This window comes from Colobus angolensis, unplaced genomic scaffold (assembly GCF_000951035.1).
Source record: "Colobus angolensis palliatus isolate OR3802 unplaced genomic scaffold, Cang.pa_1.0 Scaffold329, whole genome shotgun sequence".
NCBI classification, from domain to species: Eukaryota; Metazoa; Chordata; class Mammalia; order Primates; family Cercopithecidae; genus Colobus; species Colobus angolensis.
This window is the reverse complement of record NW_012116588.1, coordinates 429,589-450,750: the sequence shown is the minus strand read 5'-3', so window position 1 is coordinate 450,750 and position 21,162 is coordinate 429,589. Positions and strand designations below refer to the sequence as shown.

The 21,162-nt window shown below is 42.6% G+C and overlaps 1 protein-coding gene across 7 annotated transcripts in view; it reads right to left on the bottom strand.

Moving 5' to 3' along the window:
• Positions 1 to 1,172: 1,172 nt before the first annotated feature.
• Positions 1,173 to 21,162, bottom strand: part of AP2B1 (adaptor-related protein complex 2, beta 1 subunit) — a 154,092-nt gene continuing 134,102 nt past the window's right edge. For 6 of the 7 annotated variants that reach the window (XM_011951853.1, XM_011951847.1, XM_011951851.1 and 3 more), the window contains 4 exons: positions 19,327 to 19,411; positions 18,320 to 18,406; positions 11,310 to 11,464; positions 1,173 to 3,960 (listed from right to left, as the gene is read on the bottom strand). In XM_011951853.1, the coding sequence (XP_011807243.1) occupies positions 3,886 to 3,960; positions 11,310 to 11,464; positions 18,320 to 18,406; positions 19,327 to 19,411 (402 nt within the window). In that variant the 3' untranslated portion in view covers positions 1,173 to 3,885. Of the gene's footprint in view, positions 3,961 to 11,309; positions 11,465 to 18,319; positions 18,407 to 19,326; positions 19,412 to 20,607; positions 20,704 to 21,162 lie in introns of all 7 variants that reach the window. The other variant, XM_011951846.1, reaches the window with a different exon arrangement.

The window sequence follows — 21,162 nt, the reverse complement described above, 5'->3', positions numbered from 1 at the left end:
AAGTAGGCGAACAGGTGGGAGCCTCTCTCTGGCAGTGATTCTTGACCTTGACTGCAAGTTAGAAAACACCTGGGAGTTTTAAAACATGCTGATTCCCCCAGGTCCCATTCCAGACTGAACTGAACCGTGTCTTTTTCGAAAGTTCTCCAGGTGACATTAATGTTCACCCAAGAGTTGAGAGCCTCTCCTTGAGGACTTTCCTTGCCCAAATTAGCGTCATTCTTAACTGGCGACCCCGATTTGACCCCACTCTCACCAAGCATGTTTCCTATTACAGCCAGGGCTAACTGCAGCCGGGCAACATGGAGACAACCAGAAAGTTCCTAGCTGCCAAAGGCAGTTTGCTCATGGAGTTTGGACATCCAAGTAATAAAGGCAGCTACGGTTGCCGAGCACCCACCAAGTCCCAAATGCTGCAGAGTGCTTGGTCTACACTCACTCTAGTGGTGAGAGAGGTTCAGGGACTTGTCCAGGGGCATCTTGGTGTTCATTCCAGCCTCTTCCCCCAATTCCAGGCAGTGGGAGATCTCAGCAGCTGTCAACTTATCAGAACCTAGGCTTGGGGTGGCCTCCTGTCTTGACAACATATGGGTCACATGCCCCCAGCAACACAAATGCAGGCCTCTAGTCTTGGAACTCCCTGGGAAACTTGTTTTAAAGCAGCATTAATTCCATTTGCTTGGGAATATGCAGGCCCTGAGGCCAGGTCTGAGAGACTTTTGTAAGTTGAGAGATGATTGAGACATCCCGGGTAATAAACTGATGAGCAGCTCTGCCACATTCCTCTCGCCCTGGGTCCTGCTGGCTGGATGCCAACTGACAAGTCAGAAAAAGGCCCTGTGGCTCCGGCTACTGCCCCTGGGACCATCTGCCTGGGGCCCCAGCAGGGGAACTGCCAGGAAAGACAGACTGGCTCCTCTGAGCACTCCCTGCCTGTAGAGATGCCTGGAGTCGCAGAGTGGTTTGGGGCTTGGTCAAATGGAGCCTCCAGGAGGTATATGATTCTCTTTCAAGTTACTCTTAATTTCATGTGGCTGAATCCCTGGGAGGGCTGGGGCAGTCAGAAAAGTTTTAATAGAGTGGTTATGAATGTTCTGTCCCTCTCTGGCTGGCTGTGTTTTCTCCTAGAATGTCAATTCTGGGGGAAAAAAAAGTACATACCACAAATTTCATTTTGTGTAAATGTGAGTTTATTGACGAAGACACAAGGTCAAGCTTCCCCCAACCCCCACCCACCCCAAAAACAGGACCCAACAAGAACAGAGGAATGAGAAGCATTCTTAGGGCAACATTTCCCCCACCCCCCTCCCCATTTCTTTCCAGAGTCTCAAGCTTCACAACACAGACACACAGAGCAGGCTTGGGTGAGGACAGACACTCAGGGAATCTCTGACCAGCAAAAGAGTTCTGGGTGTTTGCTTCTCCTGCCCATTGTATGATGCCAGCTGACATTACAAAGACACACGCAGGCAGAGGAGGGGGATGCAGGGCAACCTCCACCCCACTTCCCTAATTTGGCCAAGCTTGGAATGAGCCAAGAGGGAAGCTGTGGTGGAGGCAACAGGTTCTGCCCCTCAGGAGAGGTCCTTTTATGGGAAGTAGAATTCCTCCCTAACTCTGCTCAGGGGTGTGATGGGAGGCGGCCTCCCCAGGGAGTGCAGAGTTCATGGGTTGGCTCAGTCAGGTCAACTGAGAATAGGAGCTGTTATCCATCACTGGTGGGGAGGCTGACAGAAGCCTTGTTTTGGGGGTTGAGGGACATACTCTGGTAGGAAATTGTGTTGTCTGCTTGCCCTGACATATTTTTCCTTCTGGAATGATAGTTTGCTTTGAGATGAGAACACTATTTGCAGTGTGAACCTTCTGCGCTACTTGTATCCACTGACTCCAGGAATGAGTCCCAAGAAGGGAACTTTACCAGCCTGCTTTTCCACCCCACACATCACCGACCTGCCCACCTCCCACATACAGTCCTGTGCTGTTTCCTACTGCCATGTGCTTGAGGGCTGGTGTGCAAGGGATATATTTCCTCCCTCCCTCCCCAAATATTCTTCTCTTGGAGATTCTCAAAGTTTAAGAAAGTGCTTTGGGGGACCACTCCCCACAAGCTTTGCAACTGGTATGAAGCAGGGTTATTTCAGACATGAAATAGGGGTGTGGGGTAGTTTTGCTCTTGTTTTCACGATTCCTCCTCTGAGTCCAGTGAGTTAGGTCTCAGTCCAACATGAGGCTCGTGGAGCCTGAAGTGCCCCAGATTTAAGCAGGGCATCTGAGAAGAACAGTCTTAGTCAAGGACCCTGAATACTGGGTGCCAGGCAATGCAACAAGTGCCCATAGATTAAACAGTATAACACTGCTAAACAGGTTGGTATTTTGGGCATGAAGCATTCTTTGAAAAATCATATCCAATGTGTTAAGAGGGGTGGGGGAAGATTTCATATCCCCCAGTCTTTTCAGAGATGACAGGAACTGCCTGAACCTCTGGGATGATCTTAATATGCCCTGCAGCCTAAGTATCATTAAGAAAGAGCAGATCAGAGAGCTGAAGGGATAAAGAGCATTTGTGACATCTCTAAGCTCACTTCATCTCCGCACCTATTCTGCTGGCCTCAAGAAGTGGGGCTCCGGGGGCATATGGGAAACACCGGCTACGCCTTCATTCTGGCATCTGGCTTTACCTTCGAGTAATTCCAAAGATACTCAGCTGCCACCTGATGCCAATAAACAGGGTGTCAAAATCAATATGGAATATGTGAAGAGCCAAAAAGTAGGCACAGAAAAGGCAGGAGAAGGCATTAGGGGAAAACGACAAGAGACAGTCCTGTGGTGAAAACCACACTGACGGGGACTTAGGAGACTCAGTCTCGGCTCTGCTACTACACAGCTGACAGGCCTTGGCAGTGACCTTTGTGCCTTTTATCTTTCTCCTTTGTAGAAAAAGAGGGTTGGTAAGTTATTACTCCGTTTCAACTCTAAAAGTAGGATTTTAGATTTGAACTGGACCTGAGAAATGCAGGAGAGGGGGTGAGGGGACAGCATCTAGGTTCTTGTTCCCCATCTCTACTCAAATTCCTGAATTAGTGGGATTAGCAGGTTTGTTCAGGGGAAAGGAAAGGAGGAAGGTGTAACTTCTCTCAGCTTTGGTGCTGACAGGCTCTATAGTTTTTGCACCCTGAAACATCATTCAAGAAGATCACCATTCCCATTTGCAGAGCAATCAAATGAGATTATGATATGGAAAGGGGGAAACACGAAGGCTTGGCCAAGGAAAAGGAGTCTGGAGGGAAAAAAAAAAAGCAAACTGAAAATCCAAATGACCAGGGATAAGGCTATCACAGATAAGACAACCCCTCAAAAGCTAGGGCAGGTAACTGCATCTCTGCCTCCAGGACTGTATGGTTAATGACAGTCATTTCAATGCTTTCTACCGGTTGCACTACTCCCTTGGTTTCTCATATGTACAAAAGTATAAAACAATAAAGTGCAGTGTTTCAGTGACACTTTTCCTTGCTTTAATATTTGTTGTCTTTTTCTGCTTTTGAAATGAGCTCTCAATTACAAAATACCAAACTACACTCAAAAGAGGGTGTACAAAAAGCCAGCCATTGGCACAGCATGGAGAAGCCCACAAGTAAGGACAGATAGCAGCAGCAGGTGGCAAGAGGTGGGAGGTGACTGAAGCAGTGGTTACAAATGTTCACAGGAAGCTAAAACTATCCAACAGGTTGTGCCCTAATGTTAGCACAGGTTAGACTAGTTACTACCTTGCTGGGTGGCCTCAGTGTGTTTGGGTTCAGATTCTACACAGCAATACAATTTCTTCCAGTTAAGAGTTCTTGGCTTGCACTGATCACAGCATGATTGAAGGGTACTGGACCAGTCTTGTTAGTTTTTCAAAATGCTGTCGTAGACCTGATAGATGTACTGAGAGACTTCAGGAGCTCTACACTTCAGCGACAGCTGTTAGGAGAAAAAGGAGATGGAAGATTAGTACAGAGGTTGGCATTAACTCTAAACGTATCTAAGCACTCAGTTCAAGAAAACTTTTGACACAGTGGGAGAGAAACTTCTATCACAGGAGTAGCCAAACAAAGAGATTATGTCAATAAGTACTGTGGTTTTTAGCATTTCAATTTAATCAATATCGAGTTGTGCTGTGCTTCTACCTCCATTCCATGTGGGTCTATAAGATTAGGAAATAATCCATACTAAAAACACCAAAGCCACTGACTGCAGAGGAACAGCTGCTCTAATGCTTTGCTAAGAGTTATAGAGATTATTATTAAATGAAAAGGGAAGGGCTAAAGCCCTTAACTTGTTGATGGTCATTTCAGCTGCCTGCCTCTGTTTCTCAGTCTGACAAGAGGATGGCTATACCTCAGTCCCAACTTCAGGAGGATGTACAATCAATCAAGTGAAATAAAACCATAAACTAGGTAGGTCCAAGGTATTAGTCCTTTCTGTATTATGAGGAGAGTATACACCCCTAAGAGGGAAGACAAGTACATGAAAAGACACTCACTTAGTGTAACCCAACCTTAACTCACGTCAACAGCTTAATCTTTTATTTTCTGCCTCTTTAGACAGGCAAATCAGACACCTCTGATACCCCCTACCACCCCCTCTTCTTTTAGTCTAACGAATACCAAATTAAACATCAATATTAAAAAGATCTTAATATTGAGAATTTCACTTTGTGAGTAGTAAGGACAAAATTTAAACCCAGATTTAGAATCCTAATTGTATTAGATTAGGCAGAATATTATTAACAATAACATAAGCATGCAAAATGCACTCTAGAACCAGAACATTTAATAGCTATATATTTTACATTGCTGACATCATTCCTCTTGTTAATTAGGGCAGGTCAACAAACATTGTCTTGAATGATGTAGCACCATGAGATTTTAGACTATTTTACCTCTTTATTCTCTTATTAGAGATTAAGGACAATTTAACATAGTGCAAAAGGTGAGACTATCTTTGAATAAAGGTCAAGAAGGTCTATCTTTGAATAAAAGGTCAATCACGAATTTCCTAAAAACTAACAACCTAAAAAGTTAAAGTAAAATTTAAAATGCAAAAAAAAAAAAACCCCAAACCAAACAAAAGAACATCAGAAGATATTCTATTGATTTACAGCTTTAATATTCAGTCTCCAAGACATTCCCAAAACTGCTGCTTGGTATTAGTCAGGAAGACAATTCTGATAAATGTGAAAAAAAAAAAAAAAACAACTAACTTAAGAACTAACTTTCTATATATAGAAAACAGCTCCCTACTTTGGTCCAAGTTGCATCTTTAGGTATTTCCTTGACTTTCAAACTCCCTATTGAAGGAATTCTTTTTTTGAGATAGGGTCTTGCTCTGTCACCCAGGCTTGAATGCAGTGGCATGATCTCAGTACACTGCAACCTCCACCTCCCGGGTTCAAGCGATTCTCCTGCCTGAGCCTCATGAGTAGCTGGGATTACAGACGCATGCCACCACACCTGGCAATTTTTTTTTTTCCTGTATTTTTAGCAGAGACGGGGTTTTGCCATGTTGGCCAGGCTGGTCTCGAACTCTTGACCTCAGGTGATCCACCTGCCTCAGCCTCCCAAAGTGCTGGGACTATAGGCATGAGCCACTGCGCCCAGCCTGAAGCAATTCTTTTTTTTTTTTTTTTCATTGTAAGCTCCGCCTCCCGGGTTTAGGCCATTCTCCTGCCTCAGCCTCCCGAGTAGCTGGGACTACAGGCGCCCGCCACCTCGCCCGGCTAGTTTTTGTATTTTTAGTAGAGATGGGGTTTCACCGTGTTAGCCAGGATGGTCTCGATCTCCTGACCTCGTGATCCACCCATCTCGGCCTCCCAAAGTGCTGGGATTACAGGCTTGAGCCACCGCGCCCAGCCGCTTTTTGTGCGCCGCTTTTTGTATTTTTTTAGTAGAGACGGGGTTTCACCGTGTTAGCCAGGATGGTCTCGATCTCCTGACCTCGTGATCTGCCCGTCTCGGCCTCCCAAAGTGCTGGGATTACAGGTTTGAGCCACCGCGCCCGGCCCTGAAGCAATTCTTGTACCTCCTTCTCTACAGCCTTCTCTACTGCCAATGTTGTGGAAAATTCTAGTGGGAGAATATGTGGGTTCAGAAATGGAAGAGAAGAGGAATCTAAAAAGAGAAACAACAGCTTAAGAGAGTTAACTACCAGACTAAAGAGAGGTAGTCCCCAAATACTCCCCCAAAATACTATCTTGTATTTTTCCACATCTTTGTAACAATACTTGAAATTCCTCCAGCTGGAGGTTCATTTTTATGTTTACGACTAGTAAGGAAATGTTGCCTTCCTCAACAACGGCTCAAACTGCCAAGGCTGGCATTGGTGGGGAGTCATGCACTGACCAGACCCTAGGCCCTGGGCATTACAGCTGGTCTTTGGAGGATGGGGAATAAACTTCCTCTGTCTCTGGACTCTTAATATCCACACCTCCCCACTTCTACCTCCAACCCAGCCTCTGACAAAGTGTCAAGTTTATTAAATATAGCTAGGACTCTGGGTCTCACTTTGTATGGATCCTAGGGAGAAAGACACTTTCCCTGGGGCTTAACTTTCCAACTGCTAATTGCTTATGTGACATGTCTTTAACATCAGCCACTCAGGAATCCAGTCCAAACTAGACATACCAAGGGCAGAAGAGTCACCAGTCCTGCTTAATTAACGTTAAGGGGCTATGCATCCACTTTTGGCATATGGTATGGAACATACACTGCTTCACGTGGGACAAGTTATCTTTCAGGTGAGGCTTACCTACTTACAGAGATATAGCCTCACCCTTATAGGAATAGGATAAACTTACCTTGTTAATAAAATACAATAAAAACTGGGGTTTGGGGAGAAGTGTTTTATTAACCCCTCTTAGGAGACTAAGGGACCATCAGTCTGTCATACATTAGTGCTGGCTCAACCAGATTTCCTTTTTTTTTGAGACGGAGTCTCCCTCGTTGCCCAGGCTGGACTGCAGTGGTGCGATCTTGGCTCACTACAAGCTCCACCTCCCGGGTTCATGCCATTCTCCTGCCTCAGCTTCCCGAGTAGCTGGGACTACAGGCGCCCGCCACCATGCCCGGCTAATTTTTTGTATTTTTAGTAGAGATGGGGTTTCACCATGTTAGCCAGGATGGTCTCGATCTCCTGACCTAGTGACCCACCCGCTTCGGTCTCCCAAAGTGTTGGGATTACAGGCGTGAGCCACCGCGCCCGGCCTTCTTTCTTTCTTAATACTTAGCTCAGATCAGATTAATAGTGTAATAGGAACTTAGGGTGATGAAGGGAATGGATCAGAATGAATTTAGAGTCTGGGGTGCCACTCAGGGGAACAAATTAGACCTATTTGTCAAGTGCTATGATGGGAGATTTAGATGGTATTATGGGCAGAGAAAACCTAGTCACCAGATAGGATGAAGAATAGGAAAGGGGGCAAGGAAGTATAAACAAATTCACCATTTAAAAATATGGGGTTGGAGGGGGCCGGGTGCAGTGGCTCATGCCTACAATCCCACCACTTTGGGAGGCCGAGATGGGAGGATTGCTCGAGGCCAGGAGTTTGAGACAGCCTGCACAACATAGTGAGATCCCATCTCTCTTTATATTATACACACACACACACACACACACACACACACACACACACATATATATAAAATAAAAACATATGGGACAAAGGAAGGTGGGTGTGGCTAAACCATGAGGACAGAATCTATTTTTTTAAACTTTTATTTGCATTTATTCCATGCTGAATTTATTCCCAGGCTATACATTTGTGTTTTCTTCAGTTTCTTCTGGGATATCTTTTTCTTCCCTGCAAGCCTCTCTTCTGGTTTAGGAACAATTTACTCTTTTTCAGTAAGGATTATTTCAATATGTGGCAGGGGAGTTTATTTTTGGGTTAATGTGACCTGAGCTCTGTAAGTTCAGCAACATATCCTGGGGCTTTGTTCACCTGGACATGCTCAATGACCAGAGAATCTGCATCTAAACCCTCAGGGTCAGCATGACTCTTTGCCTTTTTCAGCGTGTACAGCACACATGTAGCACTCTTTTTGGGCTACCTATCATCCTGTGTCCAGCCCCTCTGTTTGGCTTAGGCACACCTACCAACTCCATTAGAATAACATGGAATGACACACATTACTTCTATTCTTTTTTTTTTTTTTTTTTTGAGATGGAGTCTTGCTCTGTCACCCAGGCTAGAGTGCAGTGGCCGGATCTCAGCTCACTGCAAACTCCGCCTCCCGGGTTCACGCCATTCTCCTGCCTCAGCCTCCGGAGTAGCTGGGACTACAGGCGCCCGCCACCTCGCCCGGCTAGTCTTTTTTTTGTATTTTTAGTAGAGATGGGGTTTCACCGTGTTAGCCAGGATGGTCTCGATCTCCTGACCTCGTGATCCGCCCATCTCGGCCTCCCAAAGTGCTGGGATTACAGGCTTGAGCCACCGCGCCCGGCCGACACACATTACTTCTATAAAGTGACACCTTTCAAGTACTTGGTGGCTATTTGGATATGCATACATTTGATGGCCTGGGCACTTCCACGGGTGTTCTTAAAGTGAACATGAAGATTTGAATCTCTTGCTTTGTATGATTTTAGGGGTTTTCTAGGCCAACTGAACAGAAATCATCTCAGGCCACTTACAGGAAGAGCTCACTGTATAATTTCTTTTAAAAAATATTTTTTAATAAAAATGGGGTCCCACTATGTTGACCAGGTTGGTCTTGAACTCCTGTCCTCAAGCGATCCTCCCATTACAGCCTTCCAAAGTGTTGGCATTACAGGCATGAGCCACCACACCCAGTCACTGAATAATTTCTCACAACTGCATATGACTTTACAATTACCTCAAAACTTTTGTTTAAAGGAGAAAATATTCTTCAAAGGGTGAATGGAGAAACTGTGGTACATGGATATAGTGAACTATTACTTGGCCATAAAAAAGAACAAGCTATGGATAAATGTAACAACTTGGAAGAATATTATGAGTATTATGTGTGCAAAAAACAATCTTAAGAGGTTACATGCTACATGTGTAATTTAAACAACATTCTAAAAATGACACAATTGTAGTAATGGAGAAAGGCTGCCAGGGGTTAGGGCTGGGGTGAGAGTCTGACCATAAAGGTATTTTTTTGTGTGTGTGGTGACAGAACAAGTCTGTGTCTGGACTCTGGCAGCAGTTATCAAATTGATACATGTAATAAGAGTTCATAGTACCATACACTACCAATCTCCCACCCCCAAAAGTAATGTAAAAACTGGTGAAATCAGAATAATGTCTATAGTTAATTATTATATTGTAATAATATCTATTTCCTAGTTTTGAAAATGTAGTATAGGTGTGTAAGATATTATTATTAATGGGGAAAACTGGTAAAAGAGATGTAGAAACTCTTCTGTTTCATTTAAAAAATTTGTTAAATCTTTAATTATTTCAAAATTAAACATCTTTTTAAATTTTAACAAACTATCTTTAGGACAGTGATACTAAGAAGCTCTTCTCAAAATCAAGAATACGGTGTTAAGAAGAGTGTCAAGAAACACCTGAATTCGAAACAAAACTCACCTACCAACAAATTACATGATCTTGAACTAGTCACTAATCATTCTTAGCCATGGTTTACTTATCTGCAACCTGGGAGTAATCATGCTTCTTTAACCTAGCTGAGATGGAAGATTATATATAATAAAATAATGGACAGTAAGCAAAAAGAGAAAAAGGAAAACACACACACACACATACCCATATACAAACTTTTGGCAAATTTCTAGAGAGTAAATGGAGTGATTCTCCCCTCAACCCTTTTTTTCTTCCAACTGAGACAAGGTCTCACTATGTTACCCGGGCTGGTCTTGAACTCATGGGCTCAGGTGATCCTCCTGCCTCAGCCTCTCCAGTAGCTGGGATTACAGGCACGTGCTAACTTGGTTTTATAGTAAAACTTGTCCCTCCAGAAGCAGCACAGAGAGGTTTTCCTTTCTTGGGAAACTCAAGATAAATGACAGCGTATGTTACTCTTCAAAAAAGATGAGACTGGTGGGGGGTTGGGGAGAGCAGCACACATTTTATGAGGGAAGCCTGAAGTTTTTCAGCTCGTAAGTGCTTGGGCAAAAGTCTAACTTGACAGGCCTCAGGAGCAGGCGTGTACACATACACACACACACACACACACACACACACACACACACCCCACTACTCCGACTTACTTCAAGGAAGGAAACTTGACAGGCCTCAGGAGCAGGCGTGTACACATACACACACACACACACACACACACACACACACACCCCCCACTACTCCGACTTACTTCAAGGAAGGAAACTAGTGGGAAAAACACCAAGAATTTTCAGTTCTGGATGGTACTATTCCCTTGATATATGCTAGTGAAAACAGACTTAGCTGTCAAAATTAAGGAACGGGTCACAGACTTTTCTCAGCTAAATGACTAAAAGGCTCCCTTAAGCTACTGACTATTCAGCTTCCTCAGAATTAAATAGCTCCCTCTAAAACCCTCAAACACAACAGAGGAATAAGATATTTCTCCCATCCCAAGGGTTTTTTCTTTACTTTTCAAAATGCAGATGACAAGCAGCATCCTACGGGGAAATTGCATTTTACAACAGCAAATAAAATAGCATTTTAAAATAGCCTAGTCCTTGGGTATCAATCTTTGCTGTTTAACAAAGCAACTGCTTCTGCCTTATTACTGCCAGAATTTTTACTTTAGTTCAGTGTGATACTGAAGGAAGTTTCCCAAACTAAAGTCCCCCTATGTGCTTCCAAAGGTGTGTTCCATTTTGCCTTATCTTTAACAACAAGTATTTCAGGTCATACAATGCTGCTGAAAAAAGTTCATGTGTTAATGACTCTGATAGCCTTAGGTCATGAACTCCAACAGCAAGAAAGGTCTTCTTGACATTAGCTATGTAAACAATCCTCTTGGCAGCTTGTTATAGTACCACATGCACAGGTACACTAGATTCATATTAACTGATACTGAGGATGAAGATGCCAAGTTTTGTGAGCAACTCTGTATACACCAGAGGGGAGGGATGGATTTGAGGCACTTGCCAGAGGTACCATCCCTGTTGGATGGGGCAGACACTGCAGAGAGGAAGTCTTCCACTGAGGCAAATGGAAGCTTCTTCACTGACTACTTATTTCGTATATCTCGGGTTTGAAGCACCTCCTCCAGGTCTTTCTAGGGTGCTAAGTAAAAATGAAAGGGCTCTCACCTCCCTCTTCTAATCCATCTTAGCCATTCTGAGAAAGGCCTTACCGTATAATTGGGGTTTCCTGGCTGGATACGTAGCTCAGCCAAAATCCAAATGCCATTAGTGAGCTTCAAGGATTGGTACAGCATGTCCTGCCCTTCCACATTCCTCTTGGCAATAGTATAAACATTGTTGTTTTGCAACTTGCTGGAAACAGTGTCTAGAAATACAGATTCAAAATCCAACACCTTCAGTTAAAATCTCAAACAAATGTATACTCTCTTCTCACATCCTTATGAGCCATGTGTGTTCAGTTCCCTGACAAGTACTGTCACATGGACATGTGTACATTTCAGAAGCCATTCTCCCACACAATAGCAAAAAGTGAAGAACAAGTTCATGAATTGTCTACCTATCAGATTCCAGGACTGAACACACAATAAGGTACACCTACGGATTAGTGCGAGTTACCTTTGGAGATTATGAAATTGGTGGGCCTAAGGAGTTGGCAATCTCAAATCAGGTGCTAGACAGGTAAAGAAGGCTCTGAAGAGGACAAAGACAGAAATGAGTGTGTGGGTAAGCCACAGTGACTGTCATGTTGGTATTCGTTTCTGGATGCTGGCTCCAGATCAATGGGGACACACAGACTGATGACCACATCCATAGTGCTACTTCCCAAGTCACTACTACTTCATTGTGAGCCACTCGGGCCTCAACTGCCAGGATCCGGAAGGGCCCAGAGCTGCAGAATTCAACTGCAAATCAAATTTATTAACCTAGATGTTTAAGTTTTTTTTTTTTCTCAAAGCAGGCAAAAATGATTTCTTAAGCCTTTAGGAAACACTATGCCTCGAAAAAAATAACAGAACAAACTGTCTCAACCACAGATTCTGAGAAAGACTGAAGCTGTGCAAAGGTGACTGCTGCTAGATCCTAAGATCCCAGCTGCTGCTGCTGGTCATGACAGAAGTTTTCATAGTCACCAACTCAGGGTAAGAATGGGTTGGTGTTTTGGCTCTTCCTCATGACTACAGCTTCGAAAAGACATAACGTTCCAGAATTAAAGGTTATTTCTCTCTTTATGAGATGTTGCTGTTATCAGAGAAACTTTAAGAATAGAGATGACAAGCACTGCGTCTTTGTTAAATGTTTATTATATTCATTTCTGAAGAGAGCATTCAAATTACTCATGCCTACTTCAAGAACTAAATTCTCCCCACATAAAAATCTGTCATATTCTATTGTGCACTCTGGGAAAAGGTTGCCATGATGGATGGTCTTTCTACCCTTCTAAACAGTAAGCTCTCTGAACAAAGGGATCCTGCAGTTTTTCATCACTGTGTTTCCCACATTATCTGCAATACAACAGGTACCTCTCATCACTATCTGCTCTGATAGGTGTTGGAGATGCCAATATTTACATAATACCATAGACATAGATGTGAACTACTTTTGCAGGTAGCTCTCACCCTGGTGTCTTTCTCCCACATTCAAACCACTGACAGCTCAGGAGAGGAGGCACTAAGACTCCTTTCATGAGACGTTTTTACCACACTTAGTTATTGCTTAGCTTTTCCCCTTTTATTTCCAAGGTTTTCACTAACACCAAGCAGAGTAGTTAAGAAATGGCTCTATCTGAGGAGTCAAAAAATGTATCTCAGGGTACTTACATGCAATATTGCTGGAAGAAGGGGCCTTAATATGCCCCTTTAATCACCTAGTGGGGGATGAGGCAGTTCTGGCTGCCATCCTGGTTCCCACAATGAAGGGCTCTTGCAGCTCTGACTGGGTTGCTAGGCAACATCATCAGCTAGGGTTTGGCTAATGCCTTTTGACACGATTGTCTTGAACACAGAGGGGCTTGCTTTAAGTTGTAAAAATCATTCCTAACTTTCCAGGCCTTTGCTCATTTCCCAGGAAACCCAAAAACACACAAAGTAGGAGCCTTTGTTGAACAGCCACCTTGCTGCACAGGCACAAATACATTCTAGCGTATATATGTGGCAAGGGCCAGACTCCTACAGAAATAATTATGAAATAATCTCAATTATTTCACCACCTATGTAAGAGACGACAGGCTAAGAAACTCTCTCTCACTCACTCACTCTCACTCTTCTAGAATTAGAAAACATGGCAAACAGCAAGGAAGAATAAGCAAGTTGAATTGATGTAACTTTAATACATTTGGAAGCATTCTGGCCAGCAACCTAGCTCTGTTCCTAATGAATGACTGCTCTGTGATTTTTATCGGAAGGCTAGAGGGTTCCATAACATTAGTATGTGTGATTTGATTTTTATGTATTTTAGATATTAGGTTTGAGTTTGAAGATTTACAGATTGCAGAATGATCAGATTCTGCTAAATGTATGATTAAGAATGGCAAGGGAAGCCAGATATAAGGAGGCTTCCTGGTCAGACAGGGATAGAATTCTTGACAAGATATTACAGTTTTTAATTTTTTAAAACACATTTTGAACTTCTGGGAAACATGACGAAATCTTATAATTGTGAGACTTGGAGAATGAGCATGTAATGAATGTTGTTTCAGTGTGTGCTTATGATATCATCTCAGGCATAAGATACTGAGATTTATCCCGAAGCATAGAATAAAAAAAAAGATGGTCAAATATAGTTACGCTTCGTTCAAGATATGATTTCTTTTCTTTTTCCTTCCTTGCTTTCTCTCTCTCTCAACAGGGTCTTTCTTTGATGCCCAGACTGGAGTGCAGTGGCATGATCACGGCTCACTGCAGTCTCGACCTCCCAGGCTCACATTACCCTCCTGCCTCAGGCTCCCAAAGTGTGGGATTACAGGTGTGAGTCACTGAGCCCAGCCAAGATAAGATTTCTTATGGTTCTTTTGTATCCTTCCATAAATTTGGCATTTTGAATCTGGGGCCTGAACTCTTAGAAGGTATGGATGTGATCTTCCTTCCTTTATCTTTCTACTTTAGTTAAGGTCACACACCCTCTGACAGCAATAAGGGTGAAGGAGGTACTCATATTAGAGAGTGGGAATGGGGGAATTTACACCTGTGGACCTGCTGTGGTATTTATTAGCAAGTTCAAAACCACTATGATTGCTCAAAAGAATGCTTTTTACCATTTAAGCAACCAAATTATAGTTAGGCGCTAGCTGGAAGAGTGTTTCCATTTTTGAAATATTCCAAAGGATGGGGAAAGCCACAACAAAACAATGAAACAGAATTCACCCTTACCTAGCCCCCAGGCTGGAACAAATATTGGTCTCTCATTACAGTACCTAACTAATGAAAATAGATACATTAAGTCTCTGAGCTTTTCTTAATATTATAAACACTTAATTTAAAAAACAGGTTTGTAGAACTGTTTGTTACAAAGATTCCTTTCCAGATATGGCTGGAGATGCAACTACTTCTTGTGCACTGAAAGACAGTAGTCCCAGATACCTATTAACCCCAAATGTAGCTGTAATGGTAAGATGTAAAACAGATTCATACAGATCTCCCAACATCCACAGAAATGATCGGTGCTAGCAAGGAGAGAGTTCTGTCAGCAGCTTTCTGATCTAACATTTTCTAGTACTTAAACAATTAGTGGCATCATAAGCACTCCCATCATATGCTTTTCTCTTAAGATCTGACTAATTATTAAGACTTGGGAAGAGGGTCTGTTTCTTTATTCTCTAGAAAGACATGAAAGAGCAAAGTAAAGCTCAGTGCTAAGTTGGTAAGTCCTTTAAGCCTGTGACTTCCTGTAGCCCTCAGAGTGTTAGTTCCATCTGTCAAATGTCTATGCTAGCACAGAAAAGCTATTTAAAGTGTTGGTGCTATTGTGATTAGGGCAGATCAGCTGGAAAGGATGGTATTTTTAGCTCTCAGCTAGACCCAGGGTGTTGAATCAGAAGGCACTAAACCCGAAAATGTTCACGTTAATAGAGCCCTTGAGACTGGAAGGAAATCTAAAGGCCAGGGCACTCCAGACCTGGGGGTGGACTCAAAGGAAGAGCTGGAAAGGATTAGTTGCAGGAAGTGGTCTTGCAAGACTAGCAGTGATTTAGTGTGGGAAAATGATGGCACTGGACTCCTGGAGAAAATGAAATGGCTGTTTTCCCCTGTTTCATGTGCCGCATGGCCACAGAGCAATGTATCACTGGAATCTGATTCCCTGGTATTTGGAGCACCTACAGCATGGAGAGATTAGCGTGAGGCCATGACAGAATTGATCAAAACTGAATTTGCTCTGAGAAACAACATCAAAGGGCACAGCCCCACTAGGAGAAATGCCAGACACTTCCTCTTTGATATGATCACAAAAACATGCTGAGGTGCAGTAAGAGTTCAAAACTCTAGTCTAAAAGCAGGAGGATTTTTTCATTCTGTTACTTTGGTCTGTTACTTTGACAGACCAAAGTCCTCAGTTACCCAAACTTCTATTTTGTTTTTTGAACAACCATGTCCCTTTCATACTGAACAAGTCTGAAACCAAACCTGCTTTCCAATCACTCTGGTTTATCTTTGCTCTCTCTCAGAGAGTGTTTTCCAGATCATGTTCAAGGAACACTGGTGGTCCACATGATGTTACTAATAAGCATTTTGTGATTTTAAATTCCAAGGCCAAATAAGTTCAGTTAACACACTGAGTTAAACAGGTTTCTTCAACATAGCACTTCTCAGAACTTTTAGTCTGCTAACGTGCAATGGCAGTTTCTAGGTGAAGCCTAGCATTTGCTGTATTTTTCAACTTTCATTGACAACAAAACCCTTTTTCTTTTCTTTTTTTGAGATGGAGTCTCGCTCTGTTGCCCAAGCTGGAGTGCAGTGGCACAATCTCGGCTCACTGCAACCTCTGCCTCCCGGATTCAAGCCAATTCTCCTGCCTCAGCCTCCCAAGTAGCTGGGACTACAGGCGCCCACCACCACACCCGGCTAATTTTTTGTATTTTTAGTAGAGATGGGGTTTCACTGTGTTAGCCAGGATGGTCTCGATCTCCTGAGCTCGTGATCCCCCTGCCTCGGCCTCCCAAAGTGCTGGGATTACAGGTGTGAGCCACCACGCCCAGCCCAAAACCCTTTTTCTTAAGGGAAAAGTGTCCTGAGGAACATACTATTTGAAATGTTGCCATTGAACCAAGTCCCACAAAGGTGAATATATAACCAGGGGCCTGGTCTCTTCCTAGCTGGGTACAGAGGCGGCTCCTCTAACAGGATCCACCAGTGAGTCTCAAAGTGAGGGACAGATGACACTGTCATCTTCTTCAAATATGGCACAAAATGAAAAAAATCAATTACTGAATTAAATTGAAACAATTAATTATTATGATGGAAATTACAGAAGACCATGCTTCAAACACCTCTCCCAGAGTTCCAGAGACATGAAACAATTATTATCAGAGGCAAACATCTGCCTGAAGTTTCTATATGCAAAGATGCCTGTCTGAATGTCTTTTGAGGGTTCCAGGAGGGCTTCAGTCTCCTGAATGTCTCAGAGAGGGCCTATAGGAGCATCAAGTTTAAAAGGTATCACAGGAAGGAGCTGATCACTATGATGTTGGATTTCAAAAGGCCTAAAAGATTCATCTGAACACAGAAGATGAATATCACATAGAGCCATAAAAAACTAAAATTAAAAACAAAAAGCTGGGCTGGGTGCAGTGGCTCACACCTGTAATCCCAGCACTTTGGGAGGCCAAGGCGGGTGGATCACGAGGTCAGGAGATCAAGATCATCCTGGCTAATAGGGTGAAACCTCGTCTCTACTAAAAAAAAATACAAAAAAAAATTAGCCGGGCCTAGTGGTGGGCGCCTGTAGTCCCAGCTACTCCGGAGGCTGAGGCAGGAGAATGGCGTGAACCCAGGAGGTGGAGATTGCAGTGAGCCGAGAGTGTGCCACTGCATTCCAGCCTGGGCGACAGAGCAACGCTCCGTCTCGGGGGCAGGTGGAGATGGGGGAAGCTGGAATGAGAAGGCATTATTATTATTATTATTATTATTTGCTTTCTATACTGCCGTGTTGCCTCCTTCCCCCAGTGCTATGCTCCAGCTGCAATGGGAGGATGGCAGTGTGCTGGAAATTCCTTATGAGAACCACCAATGTATGCAGGAGTAAATGAGGGGTAAATGAGGAAAGGGGAGGTACTGACCAAGCACCAAGGCTCACTTTCATTCAAACTCACAAAGCCTAGTACTAACCTCAAAAGAGAGAGAGAGAAAGAGCTCTAAAGAGAAAGAGAGCAACAGTGAAACAAAGGCAGGACTCTGAATAACTTAGGGCTCCTTTCATTCCTGAGAAATCCTTGAGAGAAACACAGCCCAAGGGACTAATAGCTGCTATTGTTTCTCTTCTTGGGATATCCCTTTCATGTTCCTTTACAGTAATAAAGTTAACTACAAAAGAGTACAGAGATTTTTAATGGTGATTAAAGAGGTTAGTATCATCATATGAAAGCTGGCACAGGGCAGTGTAGTAAAAGGTTACCAACTAGGCTTTTTTTTTCTTTTAGAGAGACAGGGTCTCACTACGTTGTCCAGGCTGGTCTTGAACTGGACTCAAGAGATCCTCCCGTCTTGGCTTCCCAAAGTGCTGGGATTACTGGTATGAAACACCATGATTGGCCCAACAAGGCTTTCACTAACTATGATACATTATTTAATTATAAACACAGGGTTCTAAGTACAGAATCTCAGAAAGAAAGTTAACCTTCCTCCAACACCAAAAATTGATATAAAAGAAGAAGTGGTCCTTTCAATTACTAGGGGAATGCATGTTCTCAAGTGCCACTTCAGTTTTTGATTATTAGGATGTTTAACAGAACTAACACATCTTCAGTGAAGAACTGGGTAGATGGGTCGATTCTAGCTTGTTTCTTAAATCTGTTAGCTTGTAAGTAATCTAGTACCTACATCAAAACATACTTACATCAAATATACCTTTTTAAACAGAGGTTTGCAAAGTAATGTATCTACCATATACACCCACTAGAAACATAGTAGATACAGGGGAGGATAAAAGGGTAGGCAAAAGAAAGATTAAAATTTCAAATATCTAATTTGATTTACTAAGATGAAAATGAAATTTAGAGTATATTACTCACCAGCATTTAAATGACATTCCTTAATCTGAAATTGAAGTTCATTTTCATTGGGAATATCCTTCCATGTTGCAAGGAAGACCTGGCGCTCTGTATGGGGAAGCAGAGGGGAAGGATGGATGTGCATAATCTGTCAGTATTCTGATTTTTGATGCCTTGCATCATATTTTCCTTTGTCATGCTGGCCCTTGCAATACAGCTAGCAGCAGGCTGGGACTGGAGCCAATGCTGAGCTCTGCAAAAGTGCTATACTTCAGATCAATTAATCCCTCATCAATAACACTAGGATACACTGGAAAAGAGTCTACATCTAGGGTTACATTTTGGCTCATTTTCCTATTTTGGTGACTTATGACCTTTCTGAGCGTTAATTTCTTTATCTATAATTACATCTGTCCTGCCTACTCCAAGAGCTATTGTGAGAATCAAATCAATTAAGTGCCAACATAGTTTAATATGCACCAATATAAGCCAGTTTTATTAGATTGTGGTTCATAAATAAGGGAAGAGAGAAATGTCAATAGGCACGTCGGGAGTTCTGATGGTTTATTACAAATTACTGAATTCTTAGCTTGAGGCAGTATGAACTTAGTACAGAGTAAAGTGCTAAATTTACATGTATTATCTCATGAAATAATTATAAAAATCATTTGCACTGCAAATTTGGAAATGGAAGTTCCAAAAAGTTTATCACCTTGACCAGTCATATAGCAAATAAACGGCAGAGCTGAGACTCGAAACCATATTTACCTGGTCCCCAAACCTCTTACTCTGTATCCTAGGGTGACTGGATTATTCAGATATTGGGCACTGTGATGTAGAGACCAATGGCAGAGCAAGAACGATTGTGACACAGAAGAATAAATAATAAGCAATTATTAAGAGCTTTAGAATATCCTTACTCCATTTTTTAACCTCAAAATAACTAAAAACTTCTGGGGCTATGCTCTGCCTGACATGCAGAGGAAGGGCAAAGGTATATTCAGCAGGATAGGCAGGAACGTACTTACCCATTTTGCCATCTTCCACAAAAAGCACATTGAGTGGGATGAGGCAGCTGAAGTAGAAGACATCGATATTGTTTTTCACAGCCACCTGCCAGGAAAGCAACAAGGTAAAATGAGGACATCGCAGGGAGCCAGGTAGGAGGAAAAGAACAGCGCTGTGTCTAGAAATATGCATCCCTATTTCCTTTCTCTTTCGGTCAGTGCAGGTCTCCCCAGATCAAGACAAACTGGCCCATATAATGCAAAGTACACCCTTACTTACTCCATTGTCATAGAACTGTGACAGCCTGCAAACCTCCTTCTAGAAGGCCTGTCTTCAAGGCACAATTTGTATACCAGGAATAATCAAGTCTGTGATTTTTTTTTCTCTATGATTAATAGTAGCTGCTACCACTTACTAAGTTACCTATTAATGATATTATTTCTAATTCACATTACAACAATCTCAAACAAAGTAGATATCATTCCCCTCTCATTTCACAGATAACGAAACTGAGGTTTAGAAAGACTAACATCCAGAGTCACGTAGCTGGTACACAGAAGAATTAGGATTCAAACAGAAATTTGATGCTAAACCTTGATTTTTATTTCTCTCCACAATAACTAGTGCCATACTACCTCTTATTTTTTATTTTTTAAAATATCAGTTTTAAAATTGTTTCTTTTGTAAAACCTTATTTCCCAGGTCTTATGGTTGGAAAAAGCTTGTTGGGCCCAACATTGGTAAACCTCATGACTATAAGAACAAAAAATCTCTTAGCAAGCAAATAAATGAATTTTCTTCTCACAATACAAACTTCTTGACTATGATTCTACCACAGCCTGCTTAATTCAGAGCATGCTGGTTTTTTAAAAAGCTACAAGAAGTACTTTTATTCAGGGCAACACTGATTGGTACATACATTCAGGAACAGGCAGACTGCACAGCAGCAGATTATAAGGCCCTTATGCTGTAAGAAGAGGGAGTAGGAGGAGACTTGCTCTAAGTCACCACCTCTTACTGTTTTCTGTCACTAATGACTTTCCTTTCTATGCTCTTAGCGCTGTAGGAAAACATTTCTCTGAGCAAGTTCTATGATCAGTAACTATACCTGTTTCTCTCTCATTTTGCTCTAAAAACAAAGTTAAAAAGTGCTTGTCTAGTACACTATTCTCACTCTCTGCCTTTTATGGCAAATGTCTACACTTCAACAGCATACTGACCTCTTAAAAACTGTGGCTATGAGATCCAAATATCCTCTTTCTCAAGTACTTCCAGTCCTTCTACATTTAGTATCAACTTACCTTCCTTACTTTAAATGGTGCCTGTATTCCCTTCTCCATAATATGTGTGTTCTCTCTCCCAGAAGTGTCCATCCAACTATTTTCCTTGCTTTTAACCTGTCAACTAACAAGGCTAGGAGTTTGTGACCTATATATAACATGGCCTGATGCCCAAAATGCTGAGATAGGATTCTCAAAAAGCTTGAATCTGGTGAATTTAAGCAGAGTAATGTCAGGAAAGAGGAACTAAAGGTATTCTTTAGGATGTACTAGAGCATGGGTGGGTGTGGTGGTTCAGGCCTGTAATTCCAGCACTTTGGGAGGCTGAGGCAGGCAGACCACTTGAGGTCAGGAGTTCCAGATCAGCCTGGCCAACAGGGAAAAACCCTGTCTCTAGCAAAAATACAAAAATTAGCTGGGCGTGGAGGCGCACAGTTGTAGTCCCAGCTACTGGGGAGGCTGAGGCGGGAGAATAGCTTGAACTTGGGAGGTGGAGGCTGCAGTGAGCTGAGATAGCGCCACTGCACTACAGCCTGGGTGACAAAGCAAGACTCTGTGTCAAAAAAAAAAAAAAAA